This window comes from Engystomops pustulosus, chromosome 6, assembly GCF_040894005.1.
Source record: "Engystomops pustulosus chromosome 6, aEngPut4.maternal, whole genome shotgun sequence".
Taxonomy (NCBI): domain Eukaryota; kingdom Metazoa; phylum Chordata; class Amphibia; order Anura; family Leptodactylidae; genus Engystomops; species Engystomops pustulosus.
Window position 1 is genome coordinate 88,134,400 of NC_092416.1, and position 16,848 is coordinate 88,151,247.

Consider the following 16,848-nt stretch of genomic DNA (forward strand, 5'->3'; position numbering starts at 1 on the left):
CAGAACCTTATGGATACTTTGCCGGTATATGTCACCATTGCTGGTGTACGGAGACTTAAAGGAAATCAGATGGATACTGTGCCTTTAACCTTACATGCTAGCGTTTGCCACTGAAAAAGGAACTGCACTTAATTTTGAAGTGAATGGCTTAGTTTTAATTACTTTAAACAATCTGCAAATGAGCCGCCTGTGTGCATTATGCGGCAAATACTTACTGCAAACATCTGCTATCCTGGGGTTATTAACCCCTTAAGGACGCAGGGTTTTTCGGCTCATTTCTCGCTCTCCAACTTCAAAAATCCATAACTTTTTCATTTTTACGTGTACAGACCTGTGTGAGGGCTTATTTTGTGCGTAACAAATTTTACTTTCCCGTAATGTTATTTATTTTAACATGCCGTGTACTGCAAAGCTGAAAAAAAATTCCAAATGTGGAAAAATTGAAAAAAAAACGCACGTCACGTTCTTGTGGGCTCAGTTTTTACGAGTTTCACTCTTCGCTCCAAATAACACACCTAATTTATTCTTTGGTTCGCTGCGATCGCGGTGATGCCAAATTTATATAGGTTTTATTGTGTTTTAATACATTTTCAAAAATTAAACGAATGTGTACAAAAAAGAAAAAAAATTTTTTGCCATTTTCTGACGCTAATAACTTTTTCATACTTTGGCGCACGGAGATGTGTGAGGGGTCTTTTTTGCGAAATGAGGCGACGTTTTCATTGCTACCATTTTGAGGTCTGTGCGACATTTTGATCATTTTTTATTTCATTTTTTATGTTATGTAAAAAGGTGTAAAAGTCGCATTTCGGACATTTGGGTACCATTTCCCACCTCGGAGGTCACCGCCGCCCGTAACCGTTTTTATATTTTGATAGATCGGGCATTTTGGGACACGGCGATACCTAATATGTTTGTGATTTTTACTGTTTATTATGTTTTATATCTGTTCTAGGGAAAGGGGGGTGATTTGAACTTTTAATATTTTATACATTTTTTTTATTTTTTTATTTTTTTCACTATTTTTTAGACCATCTAGGGTACATTAACCCTAGATAGTCAGATCGCTCCTACCATATACTGCAATACTTCTGTATTGCAATATATGGCATTTTTGCAGCACATTCATTACAATGAGCCACTGGCTCATTGTAACGAATCTGCAGATGCCAGATAGTCTCGGGTCAAACGAAGACCCGAGGCTACCATGGCAACCGATCGCCTTTTAAACGCCTTTGCCGGCGGCATTGAAAGGGTTAATAGCCGCGATCGGTGCAAGCACCGACCGCGGTTATTAGCGGTGGGGGTTTGCTGCAATATGCAACAACCCCCACCTCTGTATGAAGCCCGTGAGCCCTCTTCATACATCCCTTATACCTCCGAGGCTACCATGGCAACCATGGTATTCATATGGGATCTCAACATTGTAAAGCAGCGCTATATGCGGATGATTTACTACTGTACGTAACACAACCAAGGATTTCCTTTCCCTCACTTATTCAGGAGTTTAAAAGATATGGGGAACTCAGTAATTTTAAAATCAATTACTCCAAATCCGAGGTACTAAACATTTTGCTTCCTCCATCGGAGGTACAACATGTGAGGGACAATTTCCCGTTCCAATGGCAAGAGACGTCAATCCGTTATTTGGGTATATCAGTTCCTAGCGACCTGACCAAACTACATACCCTGAATTACGTACCCCTATTGGAGCGCACCCTGAAGGACCTGCAGCAATATAGCCGGAAACGATTGTCTTAGTTTGGCAGAATTAATGTCCTTAAAATGGATATCCTTCCACGGTTTCTGTATGTTTTCCAGGGTGTGCCCATCACTCCCCCGGTGAGCTTCTTTCTCTCTTTGCGAACAGCGATGCTAACATTCATATGGGGGACTGGTCGTCCTAGAATAGCGCGTAGAGTCTTAACTCGCCCTAAATCCTGAGGAGGCGCTGGCCTCCCTGATCTCAGGATGTATCACCAGGCTTCGATACTCCTACGGCTCTTTGATTGGCACTTCCATTCCATCTCCAAACAATGGGTGTCTTTGGAACAGGAGCTCTCCCCGACACTTCTCCGATTGCTCCCGTAGATTCCAGTGGAATCTGTTCCTCCCATTCCCTCACAAGCGACATTACTGCGGGAAACACTAAGAATATGGAGAGCCCTAATCTCTAAAGGGACCCTCTCCCGTCAATTTAGCCCGCTCACCCCGATATTCCGTAATCCAGGATTTCCTCCTGGAATGTCAAAGCTGTCTTTTCTAGGGTGGAGAATTCTGGAAGACCCTAGGATGTGTGACATACTGCGAGGCTCTCCGTTACCTGCTCTTGAAGAGTTTCCCCCACGCCCGGGCGCTCAACCGCCATCATGGTTTGAATGCTCACAAGTCAGGTCCTTCATAGCTAGTGTTGGTGCAAATGCAGTCTTTGGGACACCTCTCACGACATTTGAGGACTTGTTTAGGTCGAACTCCCCCCCAACACACATTATTTCACAAGTCTATTCTCTCTTGTCCCAAGGCTCAGACGTAACTGAGCTCTCATTTGTTAAACATTGGGAGCGGGAGATGGGTGCTTCTAAATCTGAGGAGGAATGGCAAAGTTCTTTTCTCTTTACCCACAAAATATCTTCTGCATGTGCTGCTCAGGAGAAAGGTTACAATGTTGTGTCAAGATGGTACCGGGTGCCAACAGTACTCCACATGGCCTTCCCATCTGTCCCAGACTCATGTTGGCGCTGTGGCACAGAGCGAGGGGATATGCTGCATATCTGGTGGACCTGCGCTGTTCTCCGGCAGTTTTGGGATCAGGTATTCACGGCATATACGCAGATCAAAGGTAAGCAGGTGACCGCCTCTCCTGATATTGCTCTATTATCTATCCTCCCAGGCCCTATAGGCCTACAAAAGAAAAGTCTTCTGCGGTTCTGAATGATTGCAGCCAGAGCAGCGGACATTGGCATTTCGCGGTATGTCCGTCCATTATGGAATGGGTCAAGAGATGTTGGTGCTGTGCCGTATGGAAGAATTGGCAGCAATTGAGCCAGATGCCTATGAGAGATATGTAAAGGTGTGGGGCCCGTGGCTGGTATTTAAGGATTCACAAGAGTTCTGGGATCTGTTCGGGCCCAGGCAACCAGCTGGCCCTTGAGTCTTGTAATTTCAGTAGTCCACTTCTGTTGTTATTCCTTGTAGGATGTCTCCTGCCCCCCTGTTTTTGTCCTTGTTTGTTTTCTCTCCTGATGTACTTTCCCTAATGTGTGTACTTCTGTGAACTCTTATTTTTTCATTGGGTCCTCAAATTATTGAACTGATAGTTTATTAGCAAGAGGCACTAGAATCACTATGAGAGAGGTTGTTTTCCTCAGTACGACCCTGGGATAATTTGAAGTCCGTTGGATGTTTAGATTATTGACATAGGAAATGGCAGTCCGTGGAGTTTAATCACAGTAGTAGTCGTCTGTAGCTGATTTCATATAATATCTTAAAAAAGAGGGGGAAAGGAGATACCTCCTAAGGCTATTGTGTCCCAGAGGTCTGCAGCGCAAATGCTCGCGAAGAAGCCTCACGCCCTTTAGCAATAAGTTCCCCATAATATGACTAGATGCAGGGATCACATGTGGAGGGGAACTCCCCTCCCCCCTCTCCCATATGACTATTATCTCTATGTGCCTGGCCATTTTCAACCCGATCATTTTTCTTCTTCATTTGCTATTCAGTATTGCCATTATTATGCTGTTTTGCAAAAGCAATGTTTATTGTCTTGTTGTTGTATTACGTTCGTGAATAAAAAACGATTCAACATAAAAAAGTTATTAGCACCAGAAGATGACAAATCCCCCCCGCCCCACCCAACTTTTTGTAAACATTATAAAAGCCATAATGGCCATAATGAGGCCATATCTGTCACTCTCTTCCAGTAATCTACACTCTGCTGAGAGATGGGGAGATTAGAGGTAGACCAAATTTCATAGAGAAGTGGGAAAGAGATCTTGGGCTTAATATAACAGAACAAGAAAAACAGATTTATAACCTGACACACTCCTGTCGCGATCCAGTGGCGCGTTCTCCATTCAGGATTCGGGTCTTACGGCGATTCACTAAGGTAGTGCGTCCGATGTCCACCAGGTGTTGCTGCTGCGCTGGAGTTCACCATCCTATCTTGGGTGCAGGTATGCGCGTGTCAAGCACTTTTTTTTTTTAAATACCGCGAATCCGTCGGGTTTTCCAACTGCCACGTCCCCAATTTCCGTTGCATGCATGCCGGCGCCGATGCGCCACAATCCGATCGTGTGCACCAAAAACCCGGGGCAATTCAGGGAAAAATGGAGCAAATCGGTAATATTCGGGAAACCCAACAAAAAATAGTGATTCGGGCCCTTAGTAAATGACCCCCACTGTTCCTCAATTGCCTCTATTACTCAGGAGCTAGGGTACAAAATTCTATCGAGATGGTACAGAGTCCCACTCATATTGAATAGGATGCACCCATCTATTTCACCAATGTGTTGGAGGTGTGGGGGGATAGAGGTACCTTGCTGCATGTTTTTTGGGATTGCCCCGGTATCCGTCCCCTATGGGACATATAAAGAATGGATACAAAGGGGCAGATTTATCAAGCTGTCTGAAAGTCAGAATTTTTCTAGTTGTCCATGGCAACCAATCACAGCTCCCCTTTAAAATATTCATGAGCACTGGTAAAATGAAAGCTGAGCTGTGATTGGTTGCCATGGGCAACTAGAAATATTCTGACTTTCAGACAGCTTGATAAATCTGCCCCAAAGAGTTGAAGAAATTAGCAGAATGGAGGAGTTAACCGCATACATGAAAGGAAAATATGTAATAGATCAGAAGATCTGGGGAAATTTGGTGGAGTATCAAACTAGAGCAGATTATAGGAGACTACTTGAAGAATAATATGTTTAATGTTTATGTGATGTGCTCTGAGGTAAATCAGTGGTTGGTAGGTCTGGGTGGAGGAGAGGTTGTGTTGTGTGTTGTGTCGTTTTTGTGGGGGGAGTTTCCTCCTTTTTGAGGTTTAGGTAGGTTTTGGACTTGATGACGGGTATGTAAGAGGGGAGGGAGGGGATTATTATAACATAAATGGAAAATGATTATTTTACTAATTTGATCTTTTTTGGATGAAATGGGGAGGGAGGAAAGATGGGGAATTGCTTATACGTATGGATTGTGTTTGTGTATATTTTGAAAATGTTTAAAGAATTTGAAAAAAAAACCAAACAAACATTATAAAACATATACAAATTTGGTATCCCCATGATTGAACCTACCCAAAGAATAAAGTCATAAAATTATAAAGTATTATAAAGTTATAAAATTATAAAACATATACAAATTTGGTATCCCCATGATTGCACCTACCCAAAGAATAAAGTAAAATCCATGCCCACAAGAAAATGGCGCAAATGCGTTTTTCACCATTTTTACTGTATTCAGAATTTTTTCCTGCTTCCCAGTGCATGGCATGGAATAATAAATACTGCCACTATGAAGTGCAATTTGTTACGCAGAAAACAAGCCCTCACAGAGCTCTTTATGTGTAAAAATTAAAAAGTTATAGATTTTTGAATGTGGGGAGTGAATAATGGAAGTGAAAAAACAAAAAAGGGCCAGGTCGTTAAGGGGTTAATAGTTTATCTCCTTTACAGAACCTACCCACCTATCGCACTTAATGGTACCCAGATGCCATTGATACTTACCATCTCACTGAAACTTTGTGGTCATCAATGTCCCCCATCTACTCTCTCTCCTGTCCTGACCTGGCTACTAACCATTATAATCACAACCTCAAAAGTGCCCTGTATGCGATTGCACCCCACTCAGTTTGAATATTTCAACACAGCCATCCTTGGCACACGCCCCAAATCCATTTTCTTCAGCAGTGCTCCGTGAGTGCAGAATGTCTATGTAGAAAATCACGCACATCTGCTGACTTTCTGCACTTCAAATTCATGCTTAGAACCTATAACATGGCCCTCCATCTCGCCAAACAGGTCTATCTTACCAATTTAATATCCTCTGTCTCAAACAATTCTAAAATACTGTTCAATACTTCTTATTCCTTACTAACTTCAAAGGTTCGGCCACCTGTTACAAACCTTAGGGCTGAAGATCTGGGACCCTCCTGTAAAGATAAAATTGACTACATTCCCCAAGAAATAATTTCCCAGTCCTCTAACTCCATTATTCCCCTTCCCTCCGCTAATTCCCTCGCTCTCTTCCTTTGAACCAGTCTCTTCTGGTGTCTATACCTCATCCTTCAAGCATGCTGTTGTCACCCTGTTACCCATACAGTACAGCTACCAACTACCAACCAGTCTCTAATCTCCCTTTCATCTCAAACTCCTGAAGCACCTGGCCTATTCTTGACTAACCAACTATCTCTCAGCTAACTCCCTCCTTGATCCCCTACAATCTAGATTCCGCTCTATGCACTCTACTGCTCTCCTCAATACTAAATCCAAAGGGCACTATTCTCTTTGCGTTCTTCTGGATTTCTCGGCAGCGTTTGATACTTTGGACAAACAGCTCCTACTCTACTCAGGATGCTCTACTCCATTGGCCTGAAGGGCACTGCACTCTCTTGGTTTTCCTCTTATCTTTCTTACCGCACCTTCAGTGTCTCCTTCTCTGGATCTCTCTCTTCTCTTCCTCTGACTGTCAGGGTTCCTCAGGGCTCAGTCCTAGGTCCTCTTCTCTTTTCCCTCTATACTACATCCAATGGACAAATCATTAGCAGATTTGGTTTTCAGTATCATCTTTATGCTGATGATACCCAGCTATATACGTATGTACGTTATATCACTCCCGCCTTACTTCAGAACACCAGTGACTGTCTCTCTGTCATTTCTAACATCATTTCCTCTCTCTTGAAACGTAGTCCTTGCAAAATGGAACTTCTTGTCATGATCTCTCCATTTCTGTCTTTGATGTCACCATATCCCCGAGGCAGCAGGCCCACTGACTTGGAGTTGTGCTGACCTCTCCTTTGCACCATATATTCAATCTGTTACTCGCTCTTGCCAGATGCACCTAAAAAACATTTCTAGAATCTGACCATTTCTTACAATTGAAACCTCTAAAACACTAATTGTTTCTCTGGTTCACTCTCGTCAGACTACTGTAACTCCTTACCAAGTGGTTTTCCACTTACTAAACTCTCTCCTTTACAATCCATTCCCAATGCAGCTACCGGGCTTGTCTTTCAGACCAAACGCTACAAGGATCCTTCAGTCTATGCCAGTTTCTGCACTGGTTGCTAGTCTCCTTCTGAATACAATTTAAATTACCGTATATTCCGGCGTATAAGACGACCTGGTGTATAAGACGTCCCCCGTACTTTCCTGTTTAAAATATAGAGTTTAAGATATATTTGCCGTATAAGACTACCCCTTTTCCAACGCATACAAAACACCGGTAAAAATTAAAAAAAAAACAGATTTGAATTTAACATGGTCCTTTTTTTAATTTAAATTCTTATGACATGCAGGTATATAGCAGGAAAACTGTCGCTCATAAACATAAGGCATACAACAACAACATTACCATCGTCCATTTTACTGTAAATGTTACCATACTGTACCTTAAATTTTTATTTTATTAAATATTCCATGCCATGTACTCAGAAGCGGGAAAAAAATTCCAAATGCAATGAAAATGGTGAAAAAACGCATTTGCACCATTTTCTTGTGGGCTTGGATATTACGTCTTTCACTAAGCGCCCCAAATGACATGTCTACTTTATTCTTTGGGTCGGTACGATTACGTGGATACCAAATTCATAAAGGTTTTATAATGTTTTCATACATTTACAAAAATGAAAACCTCCTGTACAAAAATTATTTTTTTGATTTTGCCAAATTCTGGCGCTAATAACTTTTTTATACTTTAGTGTACGGAGCTTTGGGTGGTGTCATTTTTTGCGAAATTTGATAATATTTTCAATGATATCATTTTTAGGACTGTACGACCTTTTGATCACTTTTTATAGATTTTTTTATATTTTTGCAAAATGGCAAAAAAGTGCCATTTTCGACTTTGGGCGCTATTTTCCGTTACGGGGTTAAACGCATTGAAAAACCGTTATCATATTTTGATAGATTGGGCATTTTCGGACGCGTCGATACCTAATGTGTTTATGATTTTTACTGTTTATTTATATTTATGTCAGTTCTAGGGAAAGCGGGTGATTTGAAATTTTAGGTTTTTTTATTATTATTTTTTTTTTTACTTTTTTTTTTTTTATTTATACTATTTTTCAGACTCCCTAGGGTACTTTAACCCTAGGTTGTCTGATCGATCCTACCATATACTGCCATACTACAGTATGGCAGTATATGGGGATTTTCCTCATTCATTACAATGTGCTATCAGCGGCGATCCCAGGTAAGATGGCGGCACCCATGCGCCACTATCTCTTTGAGGCTGCCGGCAGCTTTGCCGGCAGCCCACGCTGTGAAAACACCCGCGATCGGTGCAATATGCAGCAAAGACTTACGGGCTATGGAGAGGGCTCAGCCCGTGAGCCCTCTCTATGCACCGGGACCCGACCGCCGCCGTGAATACACGGCGGGCGGGCGGGATTACCGGCGTATAAGACGACCCCAGAGAAGACTTTTCTGTCTTCAAAAGTCGTCTTATACGCCGCAATATACGGTAATCACCCTCATCCACAAAGCTCTGCATGATCCTGCACCTCCCTACATCCCCTCTATTATTTCAGTCTATCACCCATCCCATGCTCTTTGATCCGCCAGTGATCTTATATTGTTTTCTTCCTTAATTCAAACCTCCCACTCACGTCTCCAGGACTTCTCCAGAACTGCACCAATTTTCTGGAATGCCCTAACTCGGTCTATCAAACTAATACCCAACCCCGAAAACTTCAAATGTGCTCTTAAAACCCATTTATTTAGGCAGACCTATCACAATCGCTAACTGCATGCAACTTTAACTCTATCTTTCTGGATATTTCCCCTGTCTGTTATCTGGAAGATCCCAGTTAGCAAGCTACAAGCTTCTCTGCAATCCCACTAACTTTAGACTTTGTATAAAAGATGGAGGCTGTTGACTAGTTCAATCTGCAGCTTTTTTCATTTCTTAAATTATTTATTCCATTCCCTAATAAAAATGGCTGGACTATTATATACCTGTTGTGCCACCCCCTCCTTCCTCACAGACTCTATTGTTTGATATGACAGTTGTTACTCTGTAATGTAATATTTTATTTGTATATGTTCCCCAGAATCTGTAAAGTGCTACAGAATTTGATGGCACTGTATAAATAAAGATTACAGTATTATTATTATTATTATTATTAATGTAACCCAAGGATTATTCAACATCAAACGTTCATGAACTTAAGTTTATGTAATTTATTTAAGGGAGTGTAAGTTATAATATGTGGGATGTACCATCTGCCCCCTCAGAGAAAGACTGAATAAATATAGGAACAATATAGAAAAAGGTTTTCCTCCACAAATCAGGTCTAGACACAGGGCTTCAAACCATAACTGTAACTATAAGGAGTTTACCATCATACCCATAGAAATAATTACTGCTACTACTCCACAATGGTTTAATGTCCTAAAACTGCAAAATGTTGGATCTTTAAATTGCCTAAATGAAAGTCTAGAAAATGTGGTTTAATATATTTATATTAATCTAATTCAATTATTCTAATTATGTTGTCTTATTTATTTATATAATTCAATTTAACTTCTATCCCCTCCAACAAAAAAAGACTAACTGTTTACACTCACTTCCATGATTACTCAATATTAATAACTTTTTAAATTTCCTCCCGTTTTTTTATAACTCTTATTTTTATTCTTATTTACATTTATTTGTTATGATACAATATACCTATACTGCTCCCCCTTTTTACTTGTAATACACTACATTATAATTTATTTATTTATTAATTAATCACCCATTTATCTTATATATATATATATATATATATATATATATATATATAGTAACGGTCACACAGACGACAGAAGGTACTTGGGAGTACCCAGGAGGAAAGTCTCTATGGGAAGAGTCTGGAGGGAGGAGTCTGTGGACCAGTGGACCCTCTGGACCACCGCGGGAGATGGAGAGAGTACTTAGCCGCAACCCAGGACCAGAGTCTAGGTGGCACCCTGGTCTTCACCAGAGCCCGCCGCAATGCGGCATGGTCCTGCTGCGGCGGGGTGCCCCCAGGTCATTCCACAGGTGCGACTAGGCCCGTGTTGGCAGCCAGGGATCACAGGGATGTAGGACACAGTCTGAGCCTGAGATGACAGCAGGAAAGCGGCTTGTAAGGATGAGCTGGAACTCATGGCAGGCAAGCAGGCAGTAGCTGGCACAGGACCCATGTGGGCAGGAATGGAGAGGTCCTTGGAGGAAAGACTCCAAGACTGCTTGGAGGAGAGTTGACTTGAAGGCGTCTGGGAACGCTACAAAACGGGAGCCACCAGGAGCATCTGGGAACGCTGGAGACAGGAAACACGGAGGCGTCTGGAAACGCTGGAGGAACACAAGGAACAGGAGCGTCTGGCAACGCTGATGGGCTTTCTTCTTCAGCAGGAACCGCTGTGGGAAGTTAGGTGTGGAAACCTTGGAAGTTCCTTGTAGCATGCTGAAACAAAGCTGAAGATCCGGCCAGGAAGGGAGGGAGGTGCCGGATAATAAGGGTGAGGGTGGATTATCCAGCGTCAATCCATAATAAATTGAGTTATGTTTTACCTATTGGTAGTGGAATCAAATTAATTTTGTTTTGATGTTGATACTTCCCCCCTGAGAATCACTTTGGTATTAGCACTCCTTTAGTGTCCCAATTTTTTCTGTCCTTATGAATCGTTACTACATGACAGATGACAGCTCACTGATCCTCATTACTATATAACACTGGACAGCCGAATAATCCTTAATACTACACCATGCAGGACATTTGAGTTATGCTTATTAATACACCATGCTGGCCTGATGGCTGATGTTTTATTGGCTACACCACACAGGACAGTTAACTGATATGGCAAGAGGAATCACAGCTGCTGTGCAAAACGGTTGTTACCAGAAGACCCCCTTTGCTCCCTTCTCCCCTGCATAGTAAGTTCTCAAGAAGTGAAGTGAAGTTTACTTTAAATGGGAGATATTCATTCTACTTTCTATTTTTTAAATTCCCTTCATTTTATTCATACATCAAAATAAGATATCGGATGATTATAGCTAACTTTGAAAAATCCTTTTTCCACAAAATTATCTCCTGTCAATAAGCCGATCACATAGGGGCACATTTACTTGTCCAGTCCAAGGAGTTCCCTGAAAGTGCATTGTCTGATGAGAATGCACTCTGCAGCGATTCAGTAAGATCGTGCGCCCAATATCGTCCATGTGTCGCTTCCCCGCTCAGGTCCGCCGGAGTTCGTCTTCTTCTTCCTGGTGTATGTAAGTGCATTGTCTTGTGACACAATTTGAAAGATAAATCCCGTGCTCAGTCCGAATCAGTTGGATCGTCCGACGGCACGCCCCCAATTTTTGTTCACGAAAGCCAGCGTAGCAGCACCAAAATCTGATTGCGTGCAACACCTGTTAAATACCTGTCAAAGCCGTGCAATCTCCGAAAACATCAGAAAGTCTGACGAAAGTGCAACCTTAGCTACAAACCAAGTTACATTTCCCTTAGCATGAGGACAGGTGAAATTAAGCATTACAGCTCTTACAATCGGTGTGATGATTGATGTGTTAGGTTCCCTACAGCTATTCTTTGTTACCAATTACTGACATGCCAGTTTAACCACCCCACCACTTTCTATCTACACTCCAGAAATATAAAAATTAACAATGGTTTTTAAACTCCTTAATTTCTGCTTTATCTTTTGAAAATTCCTACAATAATATGAAATAGACGTATATGTTTACTCACCACAACCACAAAGGTCAGATTATTCACAGAAGAGTCTGCTAACACCAGCGTGCTGCAGAACACCAGGAGACAACTTGATAGTAGTTCTGCCAGCATACTGCAAGGAGTGTCAGCAAGTGTTTATCGCAGGTAACTTTATAGCTGTTTATTTAACATTGGGAAGTATGCACCAATCCCTCCCTCTCTCAAGAGACCCATATCCTGTAGAAGGATGTGATGCCATATGTTTACATTTTAAAGGAGTGCGTGGAGTAAAAATTGAACACCTTAGTGATATTATGTTAACTATGTCCATCCAAACTACAACAAATACATAGATAATAATTTAGTCTTTTTTTGGTTAGGGCATCTTGTATACATTGCTGATCAGTGGAGGTCTGGCAATCCCCTCTAATCAGGTCATATCTGCATCTGCAAAGCCATTACTGCACACAGCATAGTGGTTAATTATGTTTCTCTGAATAGGACTTTATAGTTTTATTGGTGGGTTTGTAATATATTTAGAATTAGCTATTTGAAACACAATTCAGACAGAACATGAGAACACAGCATGAAAAATAAAAATGTTAAAGCAGTGGCAGAAGTGTAGCCGGTGAAGAGGAATTTTAGTCATAATATAGAATAAACTTATACATATACCATAGACTACTGCTCAAAAGATTGGAGTCACTTAGACATTTCCTTATTTTTGAAAAAAAGCACATTTTCTTTCAATACAGCTAACATTAAATGAATCATAAATACACTCTATACATTGTAAATGTGGTAAATGACTATTCTAGCTGCAAATGTCTTTTTTTGGTGCAATATCTACATAGGTGTATATAGGCCTATTTCCAACAACCCCCACTTCAAAAAGGACTTTTAAGTTAAACTCGACAGTCTATACTTGTTATTAGAAATTAAGGCTATTCCATGCAACAAATAACCAAGAAACTGAAGATTTCTCACAACGGTGTGTACTACTCCCTTCAGAGGAGAGCACAAACAGGCTCTAACCAGAGTAGAAAGAGCGGTGGGAGGCCCGCTGCACAACAAGACAAGTACATTAGAGTCTCTAGTTTGAGAAACCGATGCCTTACAGGTCCTCAATTGGTAGTCTTATTAAATTGCACCAGCCAAATGCCAGTTTTGAATCTCCAGGATGCTAGCCTTCAGGGCAGAGTGGCAAAGAATAAGCCATATCTGAGACTGATCATGAAAAGAAAAGCTTAATATGGGCAAAAGAACACAATCTGACAGTGGAAGACTCCAAAAAGCTCTATGGACAGATGAATCTAAGTCTGAGCTGTTTGGATATCACAGAAGAACATTTTTGAGACGCAGAACAACTGAAAAGATGCTGGAAGATGCCTGACGCCATTTGTCAAGCAAGGTTAAAACCTTGTCAATGTCTGGACTACATGTTCTATTCATTTCTCTGTGGATGACTGAACCTGTACTAAGGTGGGTTAATTCCTTTCGAATTTACAACAAAAAGGCCATTTGGCCGATTTAACCCTTTAGTGCTCACTAAAATATAACTTTTAATTCAATTTATTAAAAAATATCAACAAACAATAGTATTGACTCAGTGCGGTTACTTACATTTTTTCAGGGGGTAGATACTAGCCACTTATTTTTAGTAACTATGTCTAGCTGTTTCCTTTTCGATGACTATCACACAGACAGGGGATATGAGTAAGGGTAGGGAAGATTAAGGATTGGGGTAAGCTATTCCACACATAGCACACATCACACCATATTTCCACATTTAGTTAGCATTTCACTCGCTGGCTGTTTGTCTATGGTCTCTAGTGCTACCTGATTTTTCCTTTTCCTCCCTTTTTAAAGCACGTACTCCATTTAGTTGCTCTGTTTTTATAGCTTATCTAGCTCGCTCTGTATGGTGGCTATATCTCACTCCCTGTACTAAAACCTAACGTGGCGCCATCAGGGGTTCAGGGGAATAGCCAGAATTGCCCCGAACCCCTGATGACGCCACGTTAGGTGGTGAAACATGTCGGGGGGGAGGGGGCAATCTTAGGTTCAGCTAGATAAGCTAAAAAAACAGAGGGACTAAATGGAGTACGCTTTCCGACGCCCGCTGCAGGTCCCTTTCTATCTTCTGTCTTGAGCTCCGGCTCCGTCACACAAACCATGACGTCAGCCGCTTGCCGAGATCATTGTTTGTTCGCTGTCATCGGCACACACTATGATGTCAGCAAGCGACTGACGTCATGGTGAGTGCAATGGGACCGCACAGGGAGCTGAAGACTGAAGAGGACCTGCGGGGGGCATTGCAAAGGTGAGTACAGAGTTTTTTGGGTTTTGTTTAGGCTGGGCAGAGGGCTGCTGGCTATATAGCGGGTGAGGGGCAGGCACTGGCTATATACAAGGGGGCTACTGGCTATATACTACTGGGGACTTGCTGGCAATATACTGGGGGGGGTCTGTGATCAATGCATTTCCCACCCACGTCTTGTGCTCGAGTCAATATGTTTTATCAGTTTTTTGTGTTAAAATTAGGGGTCTCGGTTTATACACGGGTAGACTTGTACTCGAGTATATAAGTATATAACATATTCATCAATGTTCTTTTGAAGCTGACTGTCTCTACTGTGACCAGCACCAGAGACAGGCTATTCCACAGATTCACAGTTCTTAAAGAAGCTTTGTCTCCTGTGGTGATTAACCTCTTAATGCTCTGTGCCGTCTTTGTAAGACCTGAGGCTGTATGGCTTCTGCAGATTTGTTACAATGTACCAGTGGTAGATTAAAATGACTTATGTTTAAAAAGCTTATCTTGTAAAAAATGACATCTTACACAGCTGAAGTAGAAAAAAGTTATTAGCATCAGAAGATAGACAGACAATAAAATTTTGATAAATTTGGTATCAATGTGATCATACAGAACCAAAAATTAAGTAGACATATCATTTGGAGCGCACAGTGAAAGCCGTAAAAACAGCCCACAAGAAAGTGACGCATATATAATTTTTTTCGCTACATTTGCAATTTTTTTCCAGCTCCCAGTACATGGATAATAATAAGAAGAAGAAGTAGATGTCAGCGCTCCAAGGATATGCAGTAAAAATTCAAATCGTTTATTTCCAAATAAGGTAAAATCCACAACACCTGGGCCACCACACGTATGTTTACTTGCCTTTTGTGGATTTTACCTTATTTGGAAATAAACGATTTGAATTTTTACTGCATATCCTTGGAGCGCTGACATCTACTTCTTCTTCTTGGAATACGTGCCTTTAGTCCGTGGGGCTTTTTTGGATGTACCTTGCGCTGGTCAGCAGTCAAGTTGGAAGGTGAGCAGGAACTGTTGTTTCTATTTGTGCTTATGGATAATAATGAATACGATAATTGAGAAATACACATTTGTTACACAGAAAATAAGCCCACACACAGCTCTGTACACAGAAAAATGAAAAAGTTATTGATTTTTGAAGGTGGGGAGCGAAAAATGAATGGAAAAAGGCTGCAACGCGAAGGGGTTAAACCTTGTTTTCTCCTGATAGAGATAGTGCCCTCCAGGCTTTTGATGTAATTTGACCTGAAGCTATTTTTTTCTGTCTTTTTGAGACATTTTTGGCGCTTTCTAATTTTTGAACCTTTTTGGGGACATTTTGATATGTCCGCCGTACATTTGTTTTCCGTCAATAAGACAAATACCATAAATCTTCGGCTCACAGCTATGAGGATGTGCATGCCGAAGATTTCTGGTAGGAGGATCAAAGAGGCTACTGGGACATGGAGTAGCCGCGCCGTGTAGCCTCAGCTCCAGCTACCCCAAGCCCCAGTAGCCCCAGTGGGGAAATATTAGGGAAATAAAAGTTTTAACAACTTCACGCACCGTGACGGATATATCCGCCACGGAGCTATGAAGGGTGTATGAAGAGGGCTCACGGGCTGAGCCCTCTTCATACAGAGATGGGCTTTGCTGCATATCGCAGCAAAGACCCATCGCTAACACCCGCGGTCGGTGCTTGCCGCCGGCATGGCACAAAATGTCACACAGTCCTCAACAAAATGGTAGCAATGAAAACGTCGGCTCATTTAGCAAAAAATTACACCTCCCTCAGCTCCGTGCACAAAAGTATGAAAAAGTTATTAGCGTCAGAAGATGGCAAAAAATGTTTTTTTCTTTTTGTACACATTCGTTTAATTTTTGAAAATGTATTAAAACACAATAAAACCTATATAAATTTAGTATCACCGCGATCATACCGAAACAAAGAATAAAGTAGAGGTGTTATTTGGAGTGAAGAGTGAAAGTCGTAAAAACTGAGCCCACAAGAACATGACGCGCGTTTTTTTTTTCAATTTTTCCACATTTTGAATTTTTTTTCAGCTTCGCAGTACACGGCATGTTAAAATAAATAACATTACGGGTAAGTAAAATTTGTTACGCACAAAATAAGCCCTCACACAGGTCTGTACACGTAAAAATGAAAAATTTATGGATTTTTGAAGTTGGAGAGCGAGAAATGAGCCGAAAAACCCTGCGTCTTTAAGGGGTTAAGGCAGTTCCGCCGACGTCCACCAGGTAGCGCTGCTGCGCTGAAGAGCATCGGAACGCACTCAAGTTCACCGGCCTATTCCTAGTGAAGGTAAGTTCAAGCTTCGCAACACATTTTTTTTTTAAATGCAGCGTTTTTTCCGAATCTGTCGGGTTTTCCTCCGGCCACGCCCCCCGATTTCCGTCGCCTGCATGCCAGCGCTGATGCGCCACAATCCAATCGCGTACGCCAAAATCCCGGGGCAATTCAGGGAAAATCGACGTAAATCAGAAATATTCGGGTAACGCGTCGGGAAAATGCGAATCGGGCCCTTAGTAAATGACCCCATATATATCTATGTCAGGACCGGGAGTCTGTGGACCCTCTGGACTACCGCGGGAGGTGGTACTAGCCGACCTGGGA

The 16,848-nt window shown here is 41.7% G+C and overlaps 1 protein-coding gene across 3 annotated transcripts in view; it reads right to left on the reverse strand.

Moving 5' to 3' along the window:
- LOC140063957 (testicular acid phosphatase homolog) overlaps positions 1–16,848 on the reverse strand; it is a 90,412-nt gene that overhangs the window by 65,270 nt on the left and 8,294 nt on the right. The window contains exon 1 of one of the 3 annotated variants that reach the window (XM_072110280.1): positions 11,933–12,092. The exons of 1 other annotated variant lie outside the window; for it this stretch is intronic. In XM_072110280.1, coding sequence (XP_071966381.1) covers positions 11,933–12,028 — 96 coding nt within the window. In that variant the 5' untranslated portion in view covers positions 12,029–12,092. Of the gene's footprint in view, positions 1–11,932; positions 12,093–16,848 lie in introns of those variants that run through there. One more of the 3 variants, XM_072110279.1, reaches the window with a different exon arrangement.